Source organism: Humulus lupulus, chromosome 4, assembly GCF_963169125.1.
Source record: "Humulus lupulus chromosome 4, drHumLupu1.1, whole genome shotgun sequence".
Classification (NCBI taxonomy): Eukaryota; Viridiplantae; Streptophyta; class Magnoliopsida; order Rosales; family Cannabaceae; genus Humulus; species Humulus lupulus.
In genome coordinates, this window is record NC_084796.1 from 101,784,368 (window position 1) to 101,809,564 (window position 25,197).

At 36.9% G+C, this 25,197-nt stretch overlaps 1 protein-coding gene across 5 annotated transcripts in view; it reads right to left on the reverse strand.

Annotated features, from left to right (window-relative positions):
• Positions 1–25,197, reverse strand: part of LOC133830675 (DExH-box ATP-dependent RNA helicase DExH14) — a 108,431-nt gene that overhangs the window by 14,649 nt on the left and 68,585 nt on the right. For all 5 annotated transcript variants that reach the window (XM_062260701.1, XM_062260703.1, XM_062260702.1 and 2 more), the window contains 9 exons: positions 24,924–25,014; positions 18,186–18,335; positions 17,921–18,112; positions 17,754–17,819; positions 12,054–12,209; positions 11,792–11,935; positions 11,355–11,422; positions 11,097–11,262; positions 10,955–11,017 (listed from right to left, as the gene is read on the reverse strand). In XM_062260701.1, the coding sequence (XP_062116685.1) occupies positions 10,955–11,017; positions 11,097–11,262; positions 11,355–11,422; positions 11,792–11,935; positions 12,054–12,209; positions 17,754–17,819; positions 17,921–18,112; positions 18,186–18,335; positions 24,924–25,014 (1,096 nt within the window). The remainder of the gene's footprint in view (positions 1–10,954; positions 11,018–11,096; positions 11,263–11,354; positions 11,423–11,791; positions 11,936–12,053; positions 12,210–17,753; positions 17,820–17,920; positions 18,113–18,185; positions 18,336–24,923; positions 25,015–25,197) is intronic.

Genomic DNA, 25,197 nt, shown 5'->3' on the forward strand with positions numbered 1-25,197 from the left:
TCGAGTTTCAACTCCTTGCGAACTGCCTCCTCTATGTCCACTCGGAGTAGAAGATTTCCTAGGCACATAATTATTATGACTTACCAAAGCACTATTAAGAGAAGCAGGTGGAGTAATTTTCGTGTGAAGAATACAACTAAAGACATCTTGTAAAGAGGAAACATCATAACCAGAAAGAACCTGTGCCTTCGCAGAATCAAATTCAGGTGAGAGCCCTGCTAGAAAGCTTATAATAGCCATCTGCTCTCATTGGCGTTGTTGAACCTTCACATCATGACTAAATGACAGCAACATATTAAGTTCCTCATAAAATTATTTAAACTCCATAAAGTAGTTCATAAGGGACTGATCTTGTTTCTCCACACGGTAGAATGTTTTGTAGACCTCATACATACATGAGAGATTGCCTTCTCCATAATACAAAAATTTCAAATAATCCATTAGTTCTTTAACAAACTCACAATGATTGATCAAACCAATTACCTCACTGTCAATGGAATTTCGGATTTGAAGGAACAAGCGAGCATCCTCCCTGAGCCACGTCTACCTTGAATCATCTTTTTCTTTAGGAGGATCATCAGTCAAGTGGTCATATTTGTCAGTACTTGTGATTATTTGAATATTTTTCTATATATTATTATCTCAAAGAGAGGGAATATATATACAACCTAGGATCTGACCTAATAAATACAAATAACTAATTCTAGAAAGTACAACTGTAAAATCCCCTAATTTTAGAAAGAATAAATATACAAAATATTTGGTATTAATACCAAATTGATCCCTATTTACAACTGTGGTCAACTAACTAATTACTGAAATAAATCCACACTCCCCCTCAAGCTTGGTTGTATATATCAAACATCCCAAGCTTGCAAATTAAATCTTCAAAGCTGGTTCTTGGGAGAGCTTTAGTGAGGATGTCAGCTGTTTGAAATCTTGATGGAATATAAACGGTTTGAACAATGGCATTCTCAATCTTCTCAGTGATGAAGTGTCTATCTATCTCATTATGTTTAGTCCTGTCATGATGTACAGGATTTTTTGCAATGCTAATGGCAGCTTGATTGTCACAAAACATTTGGATAGACTCTTCTGTAAATACTCCCAGTTCGCCAAGTAACTTTTTCAGCCAAATTCCCTCACAAATGCCGAGAGCTAGAGCTCTAAACTCAGCTTCAGCTGAGCTTCTAGAAACAACTGCCTGTTTCTTACTTCTCCATGTTACTAGATTACCCCAAACATAAGAACAGTAACCTGAAGTACTCCTTCTATCTGTTATATCTCCTGCCCAGTCTGCATCAGTGTACACTCTGATTTCCTTATTTTCACTCTTCCTGAAAAGCACACCTTTTCCTGGAGTCATCTTGAGATATCTCAGGATCCTTGTAACTGCTTCCATGTGTTCCTCTGTTGGATTATTCATGTATTGACTCACCACACTAACAGGAAAACCAATGTCAGGTCTAGTGTGAGATAAATAAATAAGACGTCCAACTAGCCTTTGATATCTCCCCCTGTCCACAGGTGTCTGATCAGTCCCAGAGCCAATTTTCTTGTTTGATTCCATTGGAGTTGAGGCTGGTTTACACCCAAGCATTCCTGTTTCTTTGAGTTAGTCAAGAACATACTTACGTTGAGAAACAAAAATGCCATGTCTTGACCGTGCAATTTCCATGCCAAGAAAATATCTGAGATACCCTAGATCTTTAATCTCAAATTCCTTTGATAAGAAACTTTTCAACATTACTAGTTCCTCCTTGTAATCACCTGTCAATATTATATCATCAACATAAACGATTAGGATAGCTATCCTTTTATCTGAGTCGAGTTTGACAAACAATGTGTGATCTGCCTGACATTGTGTATAGCCATTCTGAATGATTGACTTAGTGAATTTTCCAAACCATGCTCGTGGAGATTGCTTAAGCCATATAGAGATTTTTTGAGTCTACATACTTTATCGTGGTTGGATGAATTCTCAAAACCAGGTGGGATATCCATATAGACTTCTTCTTCAAGGTCACCATTCAAAAAAGCATTCTTAACATCTAGTTGGTGTAGTGGCCAGTCCTGATTTGCAGCAAGAGAGAGAAGGACACGGATGGTGTTGAGTTTAGCAACGGGTGCAAAAGTCTCTTGATAATCTATCCCATAAGACTGAGTGAAACCCTTGGCAACCAAGCGAGCTTTAAGCCTCTCAATGCTACCATCTGCTTTATGCTTAATAGTGAATACCCACTTGCATCCCACGGGTTTCTTTCCAGTTGGCAATTTTGTGATTTCCCAAGTACCATTCTTCACCAGGGCGTTGACCTCATCTTGTATAGCCTTTTTCCAACTAGGATCAGTTAGTGCCTCTTGAATTGTACGAGGAATCTGTACACTGTCAAGAGTAGAAACAAATGCCTGATAGGATGGAGATAAGATTTTGTAGGACACAAAGTTGCCAATAGGATGTTGAGTACAAGCTCGAACACCTTTTCTTAAAGCAATAAGCAGGTCATCATTTATATGAATAACATTATCACAACTAGGATTACTCAAACCTGAATGTATTTCTGGAGGATGTGGATCCAGTTCCGATTCATGGCGGCACTCAAGATGTGTTTGATCTTTTAATTCTTTGTCAGAATATTTCCTTCTTTGGTAGACACGGATCTCTTTAGGTTCTTGTTGTTGAGACTCAATAGTCATGAGTGGATCTTGATTTTCTATGACTTGAGAAGAATTAGTTGGACCTTGATTTTCCATGACTGAAGAGGTCGAAGAAGTGTCTTTGACTGGATTGGAAAATTGATCGAGAGGTGGAGTATGAGTATGAGTATGATCGAGAGGTGGAGTATGAGTATGAGTACCTGGAATAATGTCAGTATGGGTACCTAGAATACTCTCCCAAAGATGAGATTCATTTACATTCTCCCCCTGAATCTCAGATTTGTAGTAAGCATGTTTTTCAAAAAAGGTTACGTCCATAGAGTTATAAGTTTTTCGAGTTGTAGGAGAATAACACTTATAACCCTTTTGATGGGAGGAATAACCAATAAAGATACATTTGATAGACTTAGGATCCAACTTACTACGATGTTGTGAATAGATATGTACAAAAACAATGCATCCAAAGATTTTAGGGTCAACAAAACTAATGAACCGAGTATGAGGGAATAGTTGCAAAAGAGTATGACAAGGAGTTTGAAATTTTAGCACCTTGGATGGCATTCGATTGATGAGGTATGCAGCAGTAAGAATGGCATCACCCCAGAAAAATTTGGGAACATGAGTCCCAAACATGAGAGATCGAGCAACTTCAAGGAGATGTCGATTTTTGCGTTCAGCAATTCCATTTTGCTGAGGAGTATCAACCCAAGAACTTAAGTGAATGATGCCTTGTTGTATCAGATAAGGACCAAGAATAGAATTAAAGAAATCTTTGGCATTGTCGGTTTTGAGAATTTGAATCTTAGTTTGAAACTGTGTTTGAATCATAGAATGAAAGCGCTGAAATATTTCACCCGCTTCTGATTTATTTTTCATGAGAAACACCCAAGTTAATCTCGTGTGATCATCTATAAAAGATACAAACCATCTTTTTCCCGTTATAGTATTGACCCGCGAAGGCCCCCAAACATCACTATGAATTAATGAAAAAGGTTTGGATGGTTTATATGTTGATCTAGAATAACTATTGCGAGTGTGTTTTGCAAGCTGACAAATTTCACAGCAAAAGGAGTTTGGATTTTTATTAATAAATAAAGAGAGAAACATTTTTGACAAATACAAAAAAATTGGATGACCAAGACGATAGTGTCATAGCATAATATCACTATCTTTATTAGAACAAGAAATGGATTGATTATTCAAAGAAAGCAAACTAAATTTTTGGGCTGTGCGAGTAGATTGAGTTTCATTCCTTAGAACATACAGACCAGAACACATCTCAGCACTGCCAATCCTCTTCCCCGAATCCAAGTCCTGAAACACACAAAGATTTGAGAAAAATTTAGTCACACAATGGTGGCCACGAGTAAATTTACTAATAGAAAGTAAATTACAATCCAATTTTGGTACATAGAGTACAGATGTGAGGGTTAGGTCTTTATTTATGATGACTGAACCCACACCCTCAACTTTAGATAGTGTTCCATCAGCAATTTTGACAGTTTGATTTCCTGTACTCATGTGAAACTCAGAAAAATTAGATGCATCTCCTGTCATGTGATCTGACGCCCCAGAATCAAGAATCCAAGGTTTAGTAGTTCTTTTATTGACAAAATAAGCTACTGATTTATTACCTCGTTCTGCCAACATTCCAGTACCATGAGAGGCAGTCAACGATGTGGAGGACTGATTTAGAAGCTGCTGAAGGGCCTCAGATTTCCAAGTTTTGAAGGCAGGATCATCTTGTTTTGGAGCAGAGATTTCACCTGTGAGATACTCCTCCTTGCCTTTTCCACCAATATACATCACCACAGATTGGGACCACTGAAGATAATTGTGCCCATTGAATTTGTGACTGGTAACTAGGGAGATAGCTTCATTGCCGTGAGAGGAAGTTGGAGTAGAGAGGGGCTGATCTAGTGAGGAGGTCTTGGAGGTTACCTCTGAGATGGAGCTGTCTTTTTCAGCAGTCATGGCAGTCAGGAAAGAAGAACAGAAACACACGGAGAAGAGGAAAGGAAAAAAAAATAATATTGGAGAGCTAGGCAGAGAAAAAATTGGAGAGCTCTGATACCATGTGATTATTTGAATATTTTTCTATATATTATTATCTCAACGAGAGGGAATATACATACAACCTAGGATCTGACCTAATAAATACAAATAACTAATTCTAGAAAGTACAACTGTAAAATCCCCTAATTTTAGAAAGAATAAATATACAAAATATTTGGTATTAATACCAAATTGATCCCTATTTACAGCTGTGGTCAACTAACTAATTACTGAAATAAATCCACAGTACTTCATAGATAAAGTCGAACAGTCTTACACCACTCCAAGTAATTCAAACCAATTAGTTTATGGTCCATGATTTTAGACATCACAACAACCACATCAGATACAACCACTGATTTTGTCTCTGATTTATTCTCAGCCATAACTCCTTAAAGAAGCACGACAACAAACACAAAAGACCAAGTAGAATCATAGCAAAGAACCTAGAACAAACTTTGACAGTCGCAAGTACGGAAACTAGGTGAGCAAAAAATGAAGCACCGATCAACCAGAAACACGGCGGAGACCAACCAGAACGAAAATGGCCACGGGAGTTGGTGCCACGCGCTCTCACGCGCGGGCGCGTGGGAGGTGGGACTGTTGCTTGCGACGGCGCATGGGGCCCACGTGCAGGGGTTCTGACCACCAGACTTCGGGGAACCAGAGATCGGCGGCTGGGGATTCTTTTATTGTGGGCGGTGAGAATAGTAAACCAACAAAAATAGGGTTTCCGAAATAAACCCTAAAATAGACTAAACTCTAATTTTGTTAAAAAAATTTGAATTTTATAAAACTAAATGTAACAAGAGGTGAAGTGTAGAGTCCAAGAACTTTACTTAGCTAGTTAGATAGTAGTATTATAGTATTTATAGTATTATCTTTGTAACTGTGGATTTTTGGTTCAGACCGGGATTTATTTGGACACTCATAGTAGTACTTATAGATTTTCAAAGTTTAACCTATAGTTTAAGAATATTGATGTTAACCTAAGGTTTGATTAATATGACTAATATTAAGGATAATATTTATTATACTATAAGGTTTAGATAAGAACCAATAGGATTTTAAGCACATGTTATGTATGGGTGATGAAGGATTAAGTATTTTGATGATTAAATTTAATAAGGGGTAAAGTTTGAATGCTATAAGGTCAGTCAGCAGCTTTGAATACGTTGAGGGCTTAGTCAAGGCTGTTTACCCCATTCAAATTTAGCTAAAAATGTGTAATTTCGTGTTTAAATAATCAGCGTGTGCCGATATATCGCAGCTATAGGGGGCGATATATCGCAGCATGTAGATACGGAAAACACGAGACGATGCACGACAGCCTCGGGCATACTGGCCCAGGCGATATATCGCCTCCTTCAGTATATTTTGAAACATTTTGAAATCGTTTTTCATTCAGCCATTCAACCTCTTGATAAGTCCAACGCCTTTTTGAATGAGTCTTCAGCCTCTGCTGAACGATAATTCAAATTATTTTCACCTAAAAAGCTATTATTTTTATTCTAAGTAAAATTAAGATCCTTTCATTCCTAAACTCTATAAATAGGACCTAGTACCCAGCCATTATTCATCTTTTGTTCTAGAGTTCAGAGGCTGCAAGTGCTAAGTGAGTGTGAGAGTGTAAACACCTGGGTTGGGGAATCATAAGCTTGATCATCATAAGCTTATCAAACACTTTGGGAAGTAAGGTTTTATAGTATTTCGGTTTGAGGTGTAGATTGGTCTTACAAGTCTTCAAGGTAACCCAAAACTCTAGTTCATTTCTGTACTTGTTCTTTTAAGTTCTCATAGTCTTCTACTCAGCCTCTAACCTTAATTTTTATTTTGGTTAGGAAATCTTAGTTCTTGAGCAAAAAGGTTTCGGTAAGTATTTTTCTCAAGGTTTAGTCCTTCCATTCCTTTCATTTCTTTTTCTTCAAATCTACTCACCCTGTTATATATGGTTTTAGGAGTGTTCCAAAAGTCCCAACTCTGTCCTCACATCCCGGTAACTTTGGTAAGGAAAATAGGATAGAATCTATATGTTATATGCTTATGTTATCTTATGTTTTATGCTATGAAATATGTAATAAAATATGTTATGAAATATGTATGTTTGTAGGCTTGGGATATGACCCATTTGACTAACAAGCCCCAAATAGATTATGGGCATATGACCAACTTAGCTAGTAGGACCCCACTAATCTAATGGGCATATGACTTGATTAGTCTATGGGACCCCAAGTAATAATGGCCATTATAGTATGTACATGATATAAGTGTTATGTTAAGTTTTTATGTTTCTTATGAAATTTATGTATATGAACTATGTGGTAGATTTTCCTTGCTGGGCATTAGGCTCATTCCTTTTTGTTTATATGTGCAGGAAAATAGATATAGTGGCGGTAAGATTCGTGGATGCTTGGGGAATGTGTATCGGTGGTGAATGGAGTCAAGGAGTCGAGAGTTCGATTTTCGAGGATGTAGTCTTGTTTTATGGTTTTACATGTATTTTTCCACACTTATTATGTAACTCCTTTTATTTTAAATTATGTTTTGTTTTTAAGACAATGGGATCCCATATCCTTCTTGATATTTTATGAAAGTAACTCTTATTTCTACAAGTTTCTAATAAAGTTATGGTATTTTCGCAAATGTAAGTTTTATTAAAGATTTGTATGTATAGTTTCGTTAATGGTCCAAAAGTCTAGAGTAGGTGGGTCATTACATGAAGAGAATTGTAATCGCTTATATTTCATTGAGAAATAAACATGTATTTAATTACAAACCAGGGAAGCTATTCTAGATAACTAGGAGAATATAAGAAACTAATTATTCATAATTTATAGCTAATATTACAACTAATATATACAGATAACAAAGATAAAAAGGTTGTTCTTCATTGAATGTAACGTCTAAGGAGACATACATACGTTGAGTAGAAAGATTATAGCATTTATACCCCTTTTTGGTAGGAGAATAGCCCAAAAAAACACACCTAAGAGCACATGAATCAAATTTGGATCGGTTTGGACATAGAACATTGACATAAGAAGTACAACCAAACGTTTTTAAGAGGAAATTAGAAACAAGATGAGTGTGGATATGTTTTAAGGGTAGAGAGTGGAGTGTGAAAGTTCAACACTCGAGAGCGCATACGATTGATGAGGTAGACAGCGGTAAGGATAGCCTCACCCCAAAAATACTTAGAGACAGATGTGGCAAACATTAAGGCCCTAGCAACCTCCAACAGGTGTAATTTTGCGTTCGACAATCCCATTTAGCTGGGGTGTGCCTACACGAACTCTTATGAATGATGTCATGAGATAGAAGACAATCACCTAAGATGGAATTAAAATATTCAGGGTCATTATCTATGTGCAATACTTAAAGATTAACATTGAACTGATTTTTGATCATAGAATGAAAGTTTCTAAATGTCATGGCAGCATTAGATTTTTGTTTAAGAAGCAAAACTTAGCTAACACGTGTGTGGTCATCAATGAATGTGATGAACCATCTAGTATATGTGGCATTGGTGATTCTAGATGGTCCCCATATATCACTATAAATAAGAGTAAAAGACTGTGTTGAATTGTAAGGTACAGAACGAAAAATGGCATGTGTATGTTTAGCAAACTGACAAATGTCACACTTAGCTCAAATTTTTATTTTGAAACAACTTAGGAAAGATATTTTAAATAGGAAAAACTAGAATGTCCTAGCCTATAATGTCACTGCATAATATCATTATTACGAGAAGCAATACAACCAGAAACAAAAAATTAATTTACTTGAGCAGGAGGAATCAGATCAATGTAATACAACCCACTACATGTCTTTGCACTCCCAATCGTCTTCCCCGAATACGTATCTTGAAAAGTACAACAAAGTGGTGAGAAAGCGGCAAAACATTGCTGATCTCGAGTGACTTTATTGACAAAGCAGATTACATGATAGATTTGGGACATGAAGGACATCATAGTAATAGAGGAAGATAAATATATAGACCCTTTACCAGCCACAGAGGAGAGGGAACCATCAACAATCTTAATTTTTTGAGTACCAGGACAAGGAGTGTGTGGTAAACTGATGGGACTGACCAGTCATGTGATCCGAGGCCCCAGAATCCACAATCCAAGAAAAGTTTTGAACATTGAAGGCAGTGGAAGTACCTAGATGTGAAGAGGATGGTGGAGCAAATGCAGTAGCATTCTTGGAGGTATTAAGCAACTGAAGGAGTTGGGTGACCTGAGTTGGAGTGAATGGGAAAGACTCAGATGGAGCGGTAATGAAAGGTTGACCTTCCAAAGGGGCACAAGCAGAGGAGCGAGGCTACCAATCAGAAGAGATTTTGTTTAGAGTGGCCATAAGGAAAGAGACAAAGGCTGAGAGAAAAAATGGAGGCTTCGAAGTTTCTAGTTTAGAGGGAAATCTCTGATACCATGTGGAGAACTAGCCTTTTATATAATCTTTATTGATAGAGAATTAGGCCTTTAAATAGGCACTGTACATGCATAAAAAAATCTGGTATTTAATACCAAATATTCTAGATTAATTATAGATATTCTAGGGTAAAACAATTAGCCTAAAACTAAATAATCTAATTATAGTAACTTTCTAATAATTCAGCTTGGTTTCTTTATTGGAAAGATATCATGTCACTATGGTTGCTTCCTGGAATGACGACTGGCCTTATAAATCAACACGAGTCTTTCCAGCGTACTTTGTCCTCACTTGCACGCTTATTGGAAAAACTTCCCAGGTCACCCATCATGAGACTACTCCATATCAAGCACGCTTAACTTTGGAGTTCTCAAGAGATGAGCTACCAAAAAAAAGATGCATCTTGTTGGCATAGGTATTACCCATCAATCCACTTAAGCCCTCTTCAACTATGTAGTCTCATACCTACATAGTCTTAGAATCATCACACTTGACCTTCCCCAGGTGATGTGGGATTGCACAACTTTTATCCGGTCTTTCCCTCTACGGGTCACAGGATTCTGACTGTCACATATACCATTTTACTACGTATATGATATTACTATATGGGCTCTATCAAGCTAGCATGGATAACGTAACTGTAAGATAAATATATATATACATATATATAGTGTTATCTTGTTCTCTAAACAAATAATCGTACGGAGACAAAATCAGACTACTAAAAATAATATCATCATCTCAGTGTACGGAGTATTTGGAGCCAATAACTTTTCACTGCTTCAAAAATTCAAAACGTCAACCAAAATTCACACCAACCATTCTCCAAACTAACTGCCGGCGGATAATCACATTTATGAAATGTAGAATATCAACCTAGACTTGTGTATATCGTATATATAGCTATATATCTGAGTCTTAAGGATTATTTTCCTATTTTTGTGATATTGTAAATCTGACAGGTGTAGTCTTAGGCATTTGTGAAGGAATTTAGTTGGCAACGGCTGATGAACAAACTAAGGATTGAAACATCAGATTCCATCAAGATCATGTGTGACAATCAGTCTGCAATTGCAATTGCCAAAAATCCAATCCACCATGATCGAACTAAGCATGTGGAGAGTGATAAACACTTCATAAATGAAAAAATTGAAAGCAAGACTATTACACTCACCTATGTTCCTTCCGGACAACAAGCAGCAGACATTCTAACTAGAGCACTGTTTTGCCCCAATCTCACCAAGCTAAGTACTATACTTGGATTGGAAAACATATATCGCTTAGCTTGAGGGGGAGTGTAGAATATCAACCTAGGCTTGTGTATATCGTATATATAGCTATATATATGATTCTTAGGAATTATTTTCCTATTTTTGTGATATTGTAATTCTGACAGGTGTAGATATTATCTAGACCCTAATTTTTATGAGATATTCTAGGGGAATTTGTATCCGACTTTTCTATATATTTTTACGATTGAAATAAAGAAATATGATTCATTGCAAACTCAGAAAACTACATGAAATTAATTTCGTCAATCCTAGTTATTGTATACAGCTGTATTATTTGTAATCCTTAACAAAAAATATATAGGAAAATTATTCAGCATATGTTTTATATTAACATTAGTTCCTTGTATAAGTTTAGTTTTCATGATTTTAGTACTGGTTTCATTCCTTCAGTCATATAGAGTATGAGAATATAACTAATTTGCGTATATCTGTAATTAGTTTGACAACACATGCTTCTGATTATCAACTAAATGAAAATGAGAAACACATAACAATGACAAATTAAATATAGTCACCTCATTATGCCGCACAGGAAGCTCATTGTATTCAGACGCGCCAGAAAGAATAAGTAAAAACACCTACAGCAAAGAAAATATCTAAGGTTGCAGTTTTCCATAATTTGTTATTACCACGAGATCTTTAGGAACTGCATATTACTTCAAGAGACGTATCTGGACCTATGTTCGATCCAAACATTGATACAGTCATGTAACTCAGGTAATATTGAGATGCTATTGAACCCAGCATCATTGGCTCCACACTGTCTTCATTGATCTTGATGCATCCACTGTCTTCCAGATCCTCAAATGTTGTTTGCACTAACCTACCGAAGGAGAGTAGTTAATCAATTAAATAACAGATGGAACAAACAAGATTCCATGAGTGAGAAATAGTTAATAAATTAATCTATTATACCTCGACATGTAAGAACTTAAAATTTCAGGTTCCCTGGTCTCCAAACCATAGTAAGCAGGATTAATCATCTGTAACAAAGCATTTTAAGAAATGAGATTATGTACTGCTCGCATAATCAGAAGAGAAGCATAGACTCATGAGATTATATAGTTCTGTCATAATAAATTTATTGTTTTTCATATGCAAACTAAAAAAATAAAAAAAATAAAACTTATTGCTTTTCACACATTCCCTTCAAAGAAGCGCTGACTTCTGGAGTTCCATAACATGGAAGTATTTCTAATAAATCTTTAGCGTTTTGAATGTCAAAATGGTAAAAGTTTAATATGTAAACCACTCTTGCCATGACCTCTAATTTTGGAAGCCTATTTCTAGGACATGGTTTTGCAACTGTCCCTATGTTTCTTTCATTGCAACTATTCATCCCAAATTCATACCAGTCTTCGGAATAAGTAAGTCCAAGTAAGATAATGAACAGCATCCTCTCTATGGCAAATTGTTCCAGAAACTATTTCTGCAGTCATGTGATCATGCAGCTGCTCCTTCAGACTACTCTCAACCGGAAATGGTTCATATAAAAACTGCAAATCATAAAATTATGAGTTATTTCTGCATCAATATGGAGACCTTTTGTAGTTGGGAACTTGAAAGTATGCAAGAGCATTTGTAATATAATATACTTCAAGACTTTAGCTTCACCTTCTTATAGAAGCTCTTTTTTGGTTCATGAACAAGAATAACTGCTTTCCCATGCTGATCATATTGTGGACGGCCTGCACGACCCATCATTTGCAAGATATCTGTGATTGGGAAATCAACATATCTCTTTGTTTTTCCATCATAATATTCTGTTCCCTACAAAAATAAATAAATAAATTTTTATTCATCAGGGAGAAACATCGTATTTCATGAACAGTGCTAAATAATAGCATTATAGATGCATTTTAAGTGGTCATCAAGAGAAATAGGCTTGCAAAGATATTTAACATATTAGCTAGTCGATAATTATTTGGCATGCTCCCACAATACACCAACAGTTAGACCAAATGAAGTGACCAATCTTCTAATGTGAGTGAACATGTTAAATGAAAACAAGAAGCTCACTCTGTTCTTTGTACTTTTTTCCTAATAAATTTGCTATTTCTTCTAATTATTTGAAAAAAAAAATATAACTGAAATAGGAATACAAAAAGAAGGTGGGTAGTCTTGATAAGTGTACCCCAGAAAGATTCATGGTCAATATCTAAAAATAATTTCCATACGAGGACATGGAGAATAATGGAAATGTAAAATTTGTTTAGGCAAAAATAGAAGAAAAAGATGGTCAAGGGATCTTTTTATTTTTCTTTTGTTGTTCTTAAATCATCAAGCGTTCATGACACTATTCAGCCACGGAAGCCTAATGTTTCAATTTCCCCCGGGTGGTGTGTTCTATGCAAATATAATGGTGAAGATTCTTCACTTATTTTCCTGCATTGTGTTTTCACTAGGGAAATAAGATCTAGATTCTTAAATTCCTTCAACAACCAGCGATGCATGCCCAAAAGATGTGAATAGTTCATTATCCAGTTTCTGTAAGGAAACAAAGCTAAAATAACTGTCATGGAGGACAGGGTTTGCGGCTGTCTGGTGGGCAATTTGGTTGGAAAGAAATAAAAGAATGTTTGAAGGGGTAGAAGGTAGTGCAGAAGCTTTATGGGATAAAATGACATACTGTGTAGCTAATTTGGGTGTTCAATGTGGTTCTTTCTTCTCTTTTGTTTGATTAGTTGTCTCTCCCTCTCTCATGTCTAGATTGAGAGTGCACCATAACACCACTGGTTATGGGAAGAAACATGTCTATTTCCCTACTGGATTTGGACAAAAGTCTGATTCATTCCATGCCTACTCTGATAGAGGTTATCACTATTGGAGTTTTAGAACTGCACACAAGGTGTTCATGTTGACTTTTCCCAGAGATGGAGGGTCGGTTCGTATATGCGACAGAACGAGGTTGTTGGGATATGAGATTGCAATCTCTCTAGATGCAGCAGTTTGGCTATTAGAAGAGGTAGAATGGTTGGTTCGATCTCCGAAATTTCAAAGAGTGAATTGCAGAAGGACTTTCAGGAACAATTCTTTAAGGCTGATTTTGGAATCTTTTCAGAATGGTAGAGGCATTTTTATGAAATTAACAGCCTTGAGAGATAGTGATTTTAGATCGATTATAGTTCCCGAGGAGGGACAAGCCAAGGGATGGAAGGATTTGGCGGGATGTTTGAATTGACTAGTTGAGAAGGATTTTATCCCACCAAGGGCGAATGGAAGGAAGGGGGAAAATGAGGCCTCTTGGGCCTCCATTGTTCAACAGAAACCAGAGATCGGAAATCCAAAGAATGACGCAGCCTTAGGAGGAGATGAAGTGGTTACCTCGAATGAGATCACTGATTGGAGGTACACTGTTTTGATGCTCAGGAAGGATTGTCGAGTCCCTTGGAGAGCTGTTCAAATCGGGACACAGAGAGAGTTGGGGAAAAAGCTAAGGTTTTCTAGTTTTTCCGACGATAGAGTAATTATTTGGTGCTCCAATGAGAAAGATCTTGAGTCCTTGATTTCTATTTGATCGATGGCTATCCCGGCAGTCACATCTGTTTCTTTTGTTAAATGGAATTGGGGGAATCAAACTTGGGACGGGAAAATATCGTGCAACAACGAATGGGTTGGTATTGAAGGAATCTCTTTGAATATTTGGAATTCCCATGTGTTTAACGTTATAGGCTCTCTTTGCGAAGGGTTAATGGAAGTAGACAAGAAAACACTTGAAAGGAAGCATATGTGTGGCTAAAATCAAAGTTGCATGGAAAAAAGATTCATCCCAAGCTGTATCTCGCTAACGTATGAGGGTGTTTTTCTGTCTCTGAGATTGTTTTGCTGTCAGGCCTGGGAAGGTAGGATCTCTAATAGTACAAGATCTTGCTATGTAAAGTTGGCTCGGCTCCAATCGATGGTGGGGGGCTGATACGCAAAGCAGGGATGGCGAGGCCGACAGGCAGAGCAGAGGCAGCAGGACCGACAAGCGACACAGGGGCAGTGGATGGAGATGCAGAGGCCAAGGCAGTGATGGTGGTCAGGGGTGGAAGGAAGTAGGGTTGTGCAAAAAAAATTTGCAACCCGCCCAAACCAACCCGGAAAAACCCACAAAAAATGCAACCCAAAAAACTTGACTTTTATTTCAAACCGCCCAATTATTATATTGGGCAGGTTGAAATTTTTGGCAATCCACCCAATGTAACCTAATCCGCCTAATTAAGGATTTGTCTGCTTTTTTTTTTTAATTTATATTTATTTAATTAGTAATTATACATATATAAAATTAAATTCAAATTAATTTTTTTTATAAAATAACCATATATTTTAAAGTAACAATTATTTTAGTTACAAATACAAACTAAAAATAGAGAAAGTAAGAAAAAAAATTACTGAAAAATGATTTTCTTAGAATTTTTTTTTTTTTAAAATTTCGACGGTTTGGGCAGGTTAACCCTCCCAAACTGATGGTTGGGTTAAACTTCAATTTTTTTTTAATTGAGTGGATTATGGGTTGAAAAATACCAACCCGATTATAAGTTTGGGTTTGACAAAAATCCGCCCAAACCGACCAATGAACACCCCTAGAAGGAAGGAGAAGCAAGTCGTGCGTGATTTAGGGTCGCATTCTCTGATCTAAAGGGATAGAATTTCGTGATTTATGTAATTCCTTAAAGAATATTTTTAAACGTCTGTTGGTAGACTTGTCAACAAGAAAAAGGGGATGGCACGTGTGTCGAAGTCAGTCATTTAAAAATGCCCACATTCCCTAAATTGAAATATCATATTATTTTATCTTGTAGTAATTTTCCCTGGGCCTTGAAATTGGAGAATGGGCTTTGTTCATTTAAATTAGATTCTCTCTATTTAGGGGCTCTCTTCAATCCAAGTCTGATGGGAAAGAAATTGGGCCTTCATGGGAATGGGAATGGCCGAGTTCTTCATGGCCCTGTTCAGAATTTTATTCGGGCTGTTAGGCCTAAGGATCGTGAGGGCTTTATCCAAGGAAAAATTAATTTCTAGGATAACTCGATTGCCTAGCCTCCAAGAAACGTTGTGTTTTACTTCAAAATTCGGGTAAGGAAGGGTCGGAATGAGAAGATGCGGATACAAGTCTGAAAGTGTACTCTCGAAAGCCAAAAATGTACAAACGCAGAAAGTACGTTTCTCTTGGAAGGACAGAGAGAGGGTTTGAAGTTTACTGAACAAGAATTGGACGAGGAACACTTTATTTTTCCTTTGGTAGATGATCAATCTGAATCTTGCAGTTTTGAAGATGAGGATTTGGATATCGAGTCTGAAGCCGACAAGGAGGAAGTGAAAGATATTTTGGGAGCCCGTTGCTTCGAGATGCGCCAAACGTTTGGATGGGTGGAAGCGTGGTTTCCTGTCCAAGGGTGGAAGGTTGACTCTCATTCAGTCGACTCCATCTTCTATTCTAGTGTATAATATGTCGCTTTTTCACATTCCTAAGGGTGTAGTGAGGATTATGGAGAAATTGATGCGGGATTTTCTGTGGGAAGGTGCGAATAAGTCAGGTTTCGACCACCTAGTCTCTTGGTGGGAAGTTTGTAAATTGCGAGGTCATGGTGGTCTTGGTATTGGTAATTTGGATTTGAGGAACAAGGCGTTTCTCATGAAATGGTTGTAGAGGTTCCCTTTGGAAAGCAGGGCTTTGTGGCATAGGGTGGTGAAGAGCAGGTATGGGGTGGATGGATGCTTTTGGGATACAAGTATAGGGGTGAGGTTGTCTGTTCGTGGTCCTTGAAAAGATATTTCGTCCTTGTATGAGGACTATAGTCAGTTGGTCAGGTTCAAGGTGGGGAGAGGGGATAAGATTCCCTATTGGGAGGATGTTTGGATCGATGATACTCCTTTAAAGTCTCAATTTTCTGATTATTTCTGCTGTCCAAGGCTAAGAACTATTTGATCAAGGATTTTGTTGTCTTTGGGGGTGAGGAGAGTTTAGGAGGCCTTGGTTGGGACCTGCAGTTCAGGAAGAATTTGTTTGATAGAGAGTTTTCTTTCCTTGCTCAGTTACTTCATTTGTTAGAGCATCTTGCTTTGCCAGCGATTTTGGAGGACAGGAGGGTGTGGCTTCCAGACTCTAGTGAGTTGTTCTCTTGTAAGTCAGCCTTTTGGAGGCTGAGTTACGCTCATCTGGGTCTGGAAGAGTGCTTCCCCTTCAAAAGTGTTTGGTTGGCTGATCTCCACTAATAGATTAAATGTGCATGATAACTTGCAGAGGAGACCTTATCATTGTTTATCACCTAATTGGTGTGTTTGCTATAAGAGTGCAGGGGAGTTAGCTAGACATTTATTCCTGGAGTGTCATTTTGCTAGGGAGGTGTGGGGGTAAGGTGCTTGTTGAGTTTGGGGTCTCCTAGTGTATGCCCTCATCTTGTTCTCAATTGTTTCTGTGCCGTTTAGAGGGAGTTAAGAGAGTGTCTCGTTTGTGGCGGAGCACCTTGCTGGCAACTCTTTGGGTTATTTGGCTTGAAAGAAATAGTAGAATATTTGAAGATGCCTTTAGCTCGATGGAGACTATTTGGAATAAGATCAAGTTTTGGGTTGCAACTTGGGTGTATAGATCTAAATGTTTTGAGGGGTTCCTTTTTTGGATCTTTGTAGGGACTGGAGTAATTTTGGCTCTAGTGTTGCGGGCTTTGGGGTTTTATTGTGGTTGGTTTGGTGTCTTGTTTGTTTAAATGTTTTTGTTTGGTGTCTTGTTGGTTGGTTTTTCTTGGCTTGTGTTACCACGGTTTTCCTTTGCCATATGTGAGGGCTCTCAATATATTTGAGAGGAGGTCAGTCTAAGACAAAGGCCTTTGTCTCTTTTCTAAAAAAATTTGGGTGTTCAATGTGAGTTTAGAGATGTGCCTTTCTCTGATTTATGGAGAGATTGGCAGGTTTTCTTGTAACGTTGTTGTGACTTCTGAACTTTCTTTTTGTTGTTTTATGTTTTCTCTGTATGATGGGTGATACAATCTTTTTGTACAGCTTTCTACCATTAGTATTATTCTTTTCTTTAGTAATACAAGTAGTGGTGTTTTGATTCCAAAAAAGAAAAAACACGAAAAGGTCAGACAAACAAGCAAAAGATATATTTGGGTAACGAAAAAGTAAGTATTACAGAGATGTGAGCATGTTCTATATAAATCAGGATAAAAAGGGACAATCTTTCCACAAAGCTTGAGACTATTCTGCATCAAGAATTTTGAAACTCTATCTAGTGCATCCAAAATTTCTGAATCCGCATGAAAATAAATATTAAAAATAATTGTTGAGCTTTCTGCTTTCTAGTAAGTATGCAATTGTAGGAAATTTGCCAACCTTAATAATAACCAGATGTGCTGGAAGATTTACACCCCAGGCCAAAGTGCTGGTACAAATTAAAACCTACAATGCTCATGCCAGATTAGTGTAAAGTGAGACAGCACATAATAATGGTAAAAGTCTAAAAGATGATCAAAACAAAACTTCAGGTGGCAGAGAAATGCCTGAATCTTATTGTTTGCAAACAACTCCTCAACTAGAGATCTATCTTTATCATTTAGACCAGCATGGTGTAATCCAATTCCAAATTGTAAGGTGTGTCGCATATTCTGATCAGTAACCTGTGATAGTACCATCTGCAGTGCTTCTTCGGCCATACTAAGAAACTGCCTGGATTGCTCATCCGAAGCTGCAAACTTCAATCACAAACAAAAGTAATTGGTATGGGTGATGGAATGCTTAACAGGCCTTTTTTGTAATGAGTCTCACCTGAATGAGGTCCAAGGCAGTAAGTCTTGTCTGTCGACGAGATGAAACAAATATTAGAACTGGTTTTGTAGGAGAATGTGTGCATATTGCAGCATACGCTGGTTTATTCATACTATTCATCCTTGGACAATAGAACTTTCCAGGATATCCCTGCAGAAAACAATCAACAATTAGCATTGTGAACTTTCCAAACAAAATGTATAATAGAAAATCAAGTACAAATCTAAGAGGACCAAAGGCCCAACAAAACAAACAAAAGGACTGTAGAAGAAGCCAAATTGGGCATTATCCTATCCAGATATTTCAAATTAATTACGTTTTGTTATCAGTTGATCATATTTGGAATATTAATACCCCATACGGTTTTTTATATAAAAATATCATTTATATGGTGCAATGAAAATTATTTCATTCATATGTTTAAAACTTTATTATTTCATTTTTATGGTGTACACGCAGGATTTCAAAGACAGCTTCCGCGTGTGCAGGTGGGGCTTCGGCAGATTGCTTCGATGTGCGCAGGCAGGGTGTGTGCAGGCAGGAGATTCAGCAGCATTTTTAAAATCAAAATTTCATTTTAAGAGGATTTTAATCCAAAGAAATGATGAAATCCATTAAGAAATCGTATTTAAAATATTTATGGGTTGAAAAGCGATGTTGAAATGAGATTTTACAACAGGATTTTTCCTATGGTTTTTGTGGGGCTCCGACCAGTTTGAACTGACCCAGCTGGATATTGAAAATGACTGGTTTTGGTCATCAACTCTCAACTTTTTACTAGAATAAGTGAACATCAACCAAATCAACTAACGTACAACAACCCTTTACTGGAAAAGTTGAACATCAACAAATTTGTTCCGGTGGCATCAATTTTCATGGCCAAAACTTGTTTTTGAAAAGAAAAAAAAAGTTAATAAAAATTGTATTTTTGAAAGAAAAATAAATAAATAAAAGACCCTATAAATGATAAAAATAAGGGGTCCTTGGCAAAATGGCCTATTTTTATAGTGCAATTTGCACTATGGCCTAGTTTCAATAGTTTTTAGCTAAATAGCCTCTTTTATTAATGAATTTTTTATATTACCCATTTTACCCTTAAAATAAAATAATAATAAATTAAAAACAAAAATCCTAATAATAACTATCATCTTCTTCCTCTCACCCATCCACCCACACCCATCCACAACTACCCACTATCATCCCCCACCGCCACCACCACCACCACCACCGGCGACCACCGCCCCCTACCGCCGGCGAACACCGCTCATCACCGGCTGCCACCATTTCTCCACAAATCCGGCCACCACTCATTCAAAATATTGGTTTATAAAGCTTTTTTTATTTTTATAAAATATGAGATTTTTTATATTGTTTTTGTAGATTTAAAATGCAAAAGGATTGTTTTAGTATGTTGAAAGTATAAGTAAGAATTTAGGTTTATTTCTTGAGTTTTATGGAGGTTAAACCTTGAAAATCTGAAAAAATTAATGGTGGTTTCGGTTATTTTCGAGATTGAAAAATCCAGAATTTTTTGACAGCTTGTCTAATTTTTCAACAAGGAGTCTAAATTTTAGACCAGTAGTCGTATTTTTTCGACCACCTGTCTAAATTTTCGACCACCTGTCTAAAATTTAGACAGGTGGTCGAAAAAATACGACTACTGGTCTAAAATTTAGACAACTAGTCTAAAATTTAGACTCTTTGTCGAAAAATTAGACAAGCTGTCAAAAAAATCTGGATTTTTCTATCTTGAAAATAACCGAAACCACCATTAATTTTTTCAGATTTTCAAGGTTTAACCTCCATAAAACTCCAGAAATAAACCTAAATTCTTACTTATACTTTCAACATACTAAAACAATCATTTTGCATTTTAAATCTACAAAAACAATATAAAAAATCTCATATTTTATAAAAATAAAAAAAAGCTTTATAAACCAACATTTTGAATGAGTGGTGACCAGATTTGTGGAGAAATGGTGGCAGCCGGTGATGAGCAGTGTTCGCCGGCGGTAGGGGCTGGTGGTCGCCGGTGGTGGTGGTGGCGATGGTGGCGGGGGATGATAGTGGGTGGTTGTGGATGGGTGTGGGTGGATGGGTGAGAGGAGGAAGATGATAGTTTAGAGTTTTTAATTTTAATTTATTATTATTTTATTTTAAGGGTAAGATGGGTAATACAAAAAATTCATTAATAAAAGAGACCATTTAGCTAAAATGTTTTGAAAGTAAGTTATTGTGCAAAATGCACTATAAATGGGGTCTATTTCCACCAATTTCTCTAAAAATAATCATAAAAAAACATATATTTATGAAAAAATCCCATAAAAAACATGAGGCTGTTACGAAATAAGAGTAATCCATCTGTAATTCTGAATTGGCATTTAATGATGTTAGACAAAAGGGTAATTTAGAAATTATGCGATTATTTTAGGATTATTTTAAAATTACTCCTTAGAGTTATTTATCCTAAGATTCTATTTCAAATTAGGAATCGTTCTGTCTTTCAATCCTATTTTAATAAGGCCAGTCCTATCAATCTTATATAAGGATTCTAGAGAGTTGTAATTCATTATTCGATTATTTAATTAAATATCACATCAGTTTTTTTTCCTCCAAGAACTTCTTGACTTGCTCTGAGATATGTCGCACGAGTATAACTTCCAATTAAATTTCTATAGTTTAGTCCTAGGAATATCAAGGTAAAAATTGCTAATGGATCTCTATCCCAACTTGTTGGCACAGGAACCATAGAACTTGGTCACAATATATCTCCTTATAATGTTCTTCATGTTCCACAATTTGTTTGCAGTTTGCTTTATATTAATAAACTTAATAAAAAGCTGTATAGATCAGGACACCGAGAAGTGATCGGAATCGAGGGTATTGAGTGGAAGGCAGTCCCGGACTTCCTCGTTGCACATCTGGAAAGACCGTTTGAAGAAGAGGAAGTGAAAAAGGCAGTGTTCGAATGTGATGGGGACAAAGCACCAGGTCCAGATGGCTTCTCAATGGCAGTATACCAGAGGAATTGGGATATTTTAAAAGGGGATCTGATGAGGGCGTTTACAAGTTTTTCAGAAGATGGTATTATCCAAAGGAATTTGAACGAGACATACATTTGCCTTATTCCCAAAAAACTGAATAGTTGTAAGATTAAGGATTATAGGCCGATAAGCCTAACTACAAGCTTGTACAAGATAATTTCCAAAGTATTGGCTATCAGGCTTCGAGGGGTATTGGAGGACACTATTTCTGAAACTCAGTCTGCTTTTGTGGAAAATAGGCAGATATTAGATTCGGTCTTGGTGGCAAACGAGGCGGTGGAGGAATATAGAAGCAAAGGACTAAGTGGTATAGTTTTCAAAATAGACTTTGAGAAAGCTTATGACTATGTTGATTGGGAATTTCTAGACATGGTACTAGCAAAGAAAGGATTTGGCCATAAATGGAGGAAGTGGATAAAAGGCTGTGTATCCTCAGCATCCTACTCTATTTTTATAAATGGAAGACCGAGAGGTAAGATCTGCGGGGAAAGGGGGCTAAGGCAAGGGGACCCGTTATCACCTCTTCTATTCATTTTGCTAGTGGATGTACTTGGTAGGATGGTAGACAAAGCTATTGACTCCTCTTTGTATAATGGTTTTCTTGTGGGGAGGGAAAAGGTTTCGGTAAGTCATTTACAATTTGCAGATGATACGATATTCTTCATTAAAGATAAAGGTTCAGTCCAAAAGTTACTTGATATTCTAAAGACGTTTTGCTCTGCATCCGGGATGAAAATCAACATGAGTAAAAGTCAAATCTTGGGGCTGAACATGGTGGAGGAGGTGGTTGATTCTTTGGCGAGGTCGGTAGGGTGTGAAGTGGGTCAGTGGCCCTTGAAGTACTTAGGGTTGCCTTTGGGGGGGAATCCTAAAAATCAAGCGTTCTGGGAACCGGTTGTAGCAAAATTTGCGAAAAGATTAGATGGGTGGAGGGGTGCATACTTGTCTAGAGGGGGTCGACTAACTATCATTCAATCTGTGTTATCATCCCTACCAACTTATTTCCTTTCATTGTTTAGAGCACCCAAAACTGTGATCATCGCCCTTGAAAAGATGATGAGGGATTTCCTTTGGGAAGGGGGTGATCTGGGTGGGGGTGAGCATCTAGTGGCTTGGGAAAAGGTGTGTAAACCTCTTTTTCTAGGAGGGCTAGGTATTGGGCAGTTGGAAGCAAGAAATAAGGCTTTTTTGATGAAGTGGCTGTGGCGATTCCCGCTGGAAGACAAGACCCTTTGGTATAAGGTGATTAAAAGTAGATATGGGAGAGCTGATAACTTCTGGGATTCGAAAAGAGGGGAGTCTCTGTCGTTTAGAGGACCATGGAAGAGTATTGCGGCATTGTATGATGCATTCCTGACTAGGGTCCGCTTCAAGGTTGGTAAGGGGAATAGAATCAGATTCTGGGAGGATGTTTGGGTGGGTGATGAAGCCTTTATGAGACTATTTCCTGATCTAATGCAGATTTCTAATGGGAGACAAAAGAGTGTAAAAGAAATGGCGGGTGGGGGAGAAGGCCTCTCAAGATCTAACTCTGGATGGGATTTTCAGTTCAGAAGACAATTGAGAGAGTGGGAGGCCCCCCATTTAGTAGATCTGCTTCAGCTTCTTGAACAGAAACCAATTCTTGATGTAGTGGATGACTCAAGAATTTGGTCTCCTGGGATTAATGGTATTTTCTCTTGTAAAAGTGCCTTTCAAAGTTTAGTCTCATACGAGTATAATTCACAAGGAAATTGGGCTAAGTTGGTGTGGAAAGGTTGCACTCCATCTAGAATCAAAGTTTTTGGTTGGCTGTTAGCTTTGGAAAAAGTAAACGTTCATGAGATAATGCAAAAGAGAAGACCTTTCCAGGTGTTGTCTCCGGGCTGGTGTGTCTGCTGCAAGAATGCTGATGAATCTTTGTCACACCTATTTCTTCAGTGTCCTTTTAGCCAAGGTCTATGGAATAGATTACTGAGAGAATTTGGATTAAGCTGGTGCATGCCAAAGAAATGTGTTGATCTTTTGTCTTGCAAGATAGATGGGGGGAAGAGGTCTGCTAGATTATGGACAGCTACTGTATTGGCTATCCTTTGGGCAATATGGTTAGAAAGGAATGGCAGAATTTTTGACAATATAGAAAAGAAGAGTGTAAAGGTGTGGGATAAAGTTAAATTTTGGGTTGCAACATGGGTCTATAGGACAAAATACTTTAAAAACCTTTCATTTCAAGATCTCAATAGAGACTGGGGTTGTATTTTATCCTACGATAGTGACCATGATTAGAATCGTATCTGATGTATAACTTGTACTTATGTTTTAGGTATTGGTTTTTCTATGTAATGATCCATGGTTTTACTCCGCCTTAAGTGAGGGTTTCTAATGAATTTGGGGGTCAATCATTGATTGACCTTGTCTCTTTTCAAAAAAAAAAAAAAAACTTACTAAGACCATAAACTGTATTGCAAGATTTATTGTTGTTGTTTTATTATGAAACAAAACTACTTGTATTATTAAATAAAATTTACAAAATACAAAAAAAAAATGGCAGAAAGAAACTACCAAATCTCCCTTGACATAAACACAGAGATGCATATAAGATTACCAAAAAATGGTCCAATCCCTCAACCATTCCAAGAAAGGATTATCTTTAAATTCCTTTACATTATGAACCCACAATGCAACATTCAGTTTGTCTCCCATTCAAGAATAACTGAGCATGAAACTGAGACTAAACATCCTTTCTTTACTTCCTCCCAAAGTTCTTCTCCAATACAAGATCCAAAAAGCCTCACTCTACAAGATCATATGCTTTTCAAAATTCATTTTATAAAAAAAATCCCTTCTTCTTGGAATCAGATCACAAGGACTATAGTATTGAGAAGAATGTTTCTGTGAATAAACGAGACCAAATCGCGAGTTGTGCACCTCGTCCATTAACCAGGGAAGACTATAATGATGTAGCATCATAGGCTGTGCCCTCTTTCAAATCAGATTGTACAGCTATATATATTTTTATATATTAGTTTATTATTTCCCTATTTTTCCTGATTGTAATCTGCCTGTAAAAGGAAGAGTTTTTTTCCTGTCTAATTAATATAAACTAGATCCCTTTTTCTCATCCTATAATAGGGTTATCCTAGTTTAGCGCTAAATTAACTCCTACAGTCTGTAACTCTGATTTTCATTTAAGGAAATAAGTAGTTTCATAATTCAGTTCCTCTCATAAATAATCAGTGAGAAAACATAAAAACACCTTGAACTGAAATCCTCACTCTTATGCTACAGTCACAGAATCTTAACAAGAATTATCAACTTGTCTTGAGATTTGAGTCTCTATCCAACCACAGCATCCATAGACCAAGCAAAGAAAGGAAAAAAGAAAAAAAAAATCTTATACATCTTGGATTAAAATATTTTTTCGTTGCTTTGTTGGCAGCCAAAGCATCATTAAATTTAAAAAAAAAAAAAATTGCCGAGGAAGCCCAAATACTTAAACCAATAACTACTTTCAGTTTTTTTTTTCTTTTTTAAAATTCAAACAGCATAAACTCTATTAGGAAAAAAAACACTATCATTATATGTAAAATTAAATTATAAAGAGCTTAACACAACCCACAAGAATGCAACACCAAAGATGATAAAAAGGAAATTAAAAATAAACTAAAATAAATACTTCGTGAGTATTGCTAGAAGAAGCAGTGAATCCACTTACTTGTATATGAACTTCAAGAGGAACAGGCCTCACGCTTGGTTTAAAATTGAAGAGTCCAACTTCACCAACACCCAACCAATCAGCCAAGTCACTAAATAGAGAAAGCAAGAACTTTAGAAGAAATAGAAAAATATGCATATGGACGTAAGACTGATATACTTTTTGATTGGAAGACTAATGGTTCATTTAAAAAGTGATGGACAATCCCCGAAATTGAGTCCAATGAAAAATCAAAATGAAAAGATGGATTTGAAAGTGGGATGAGGTACTGTAG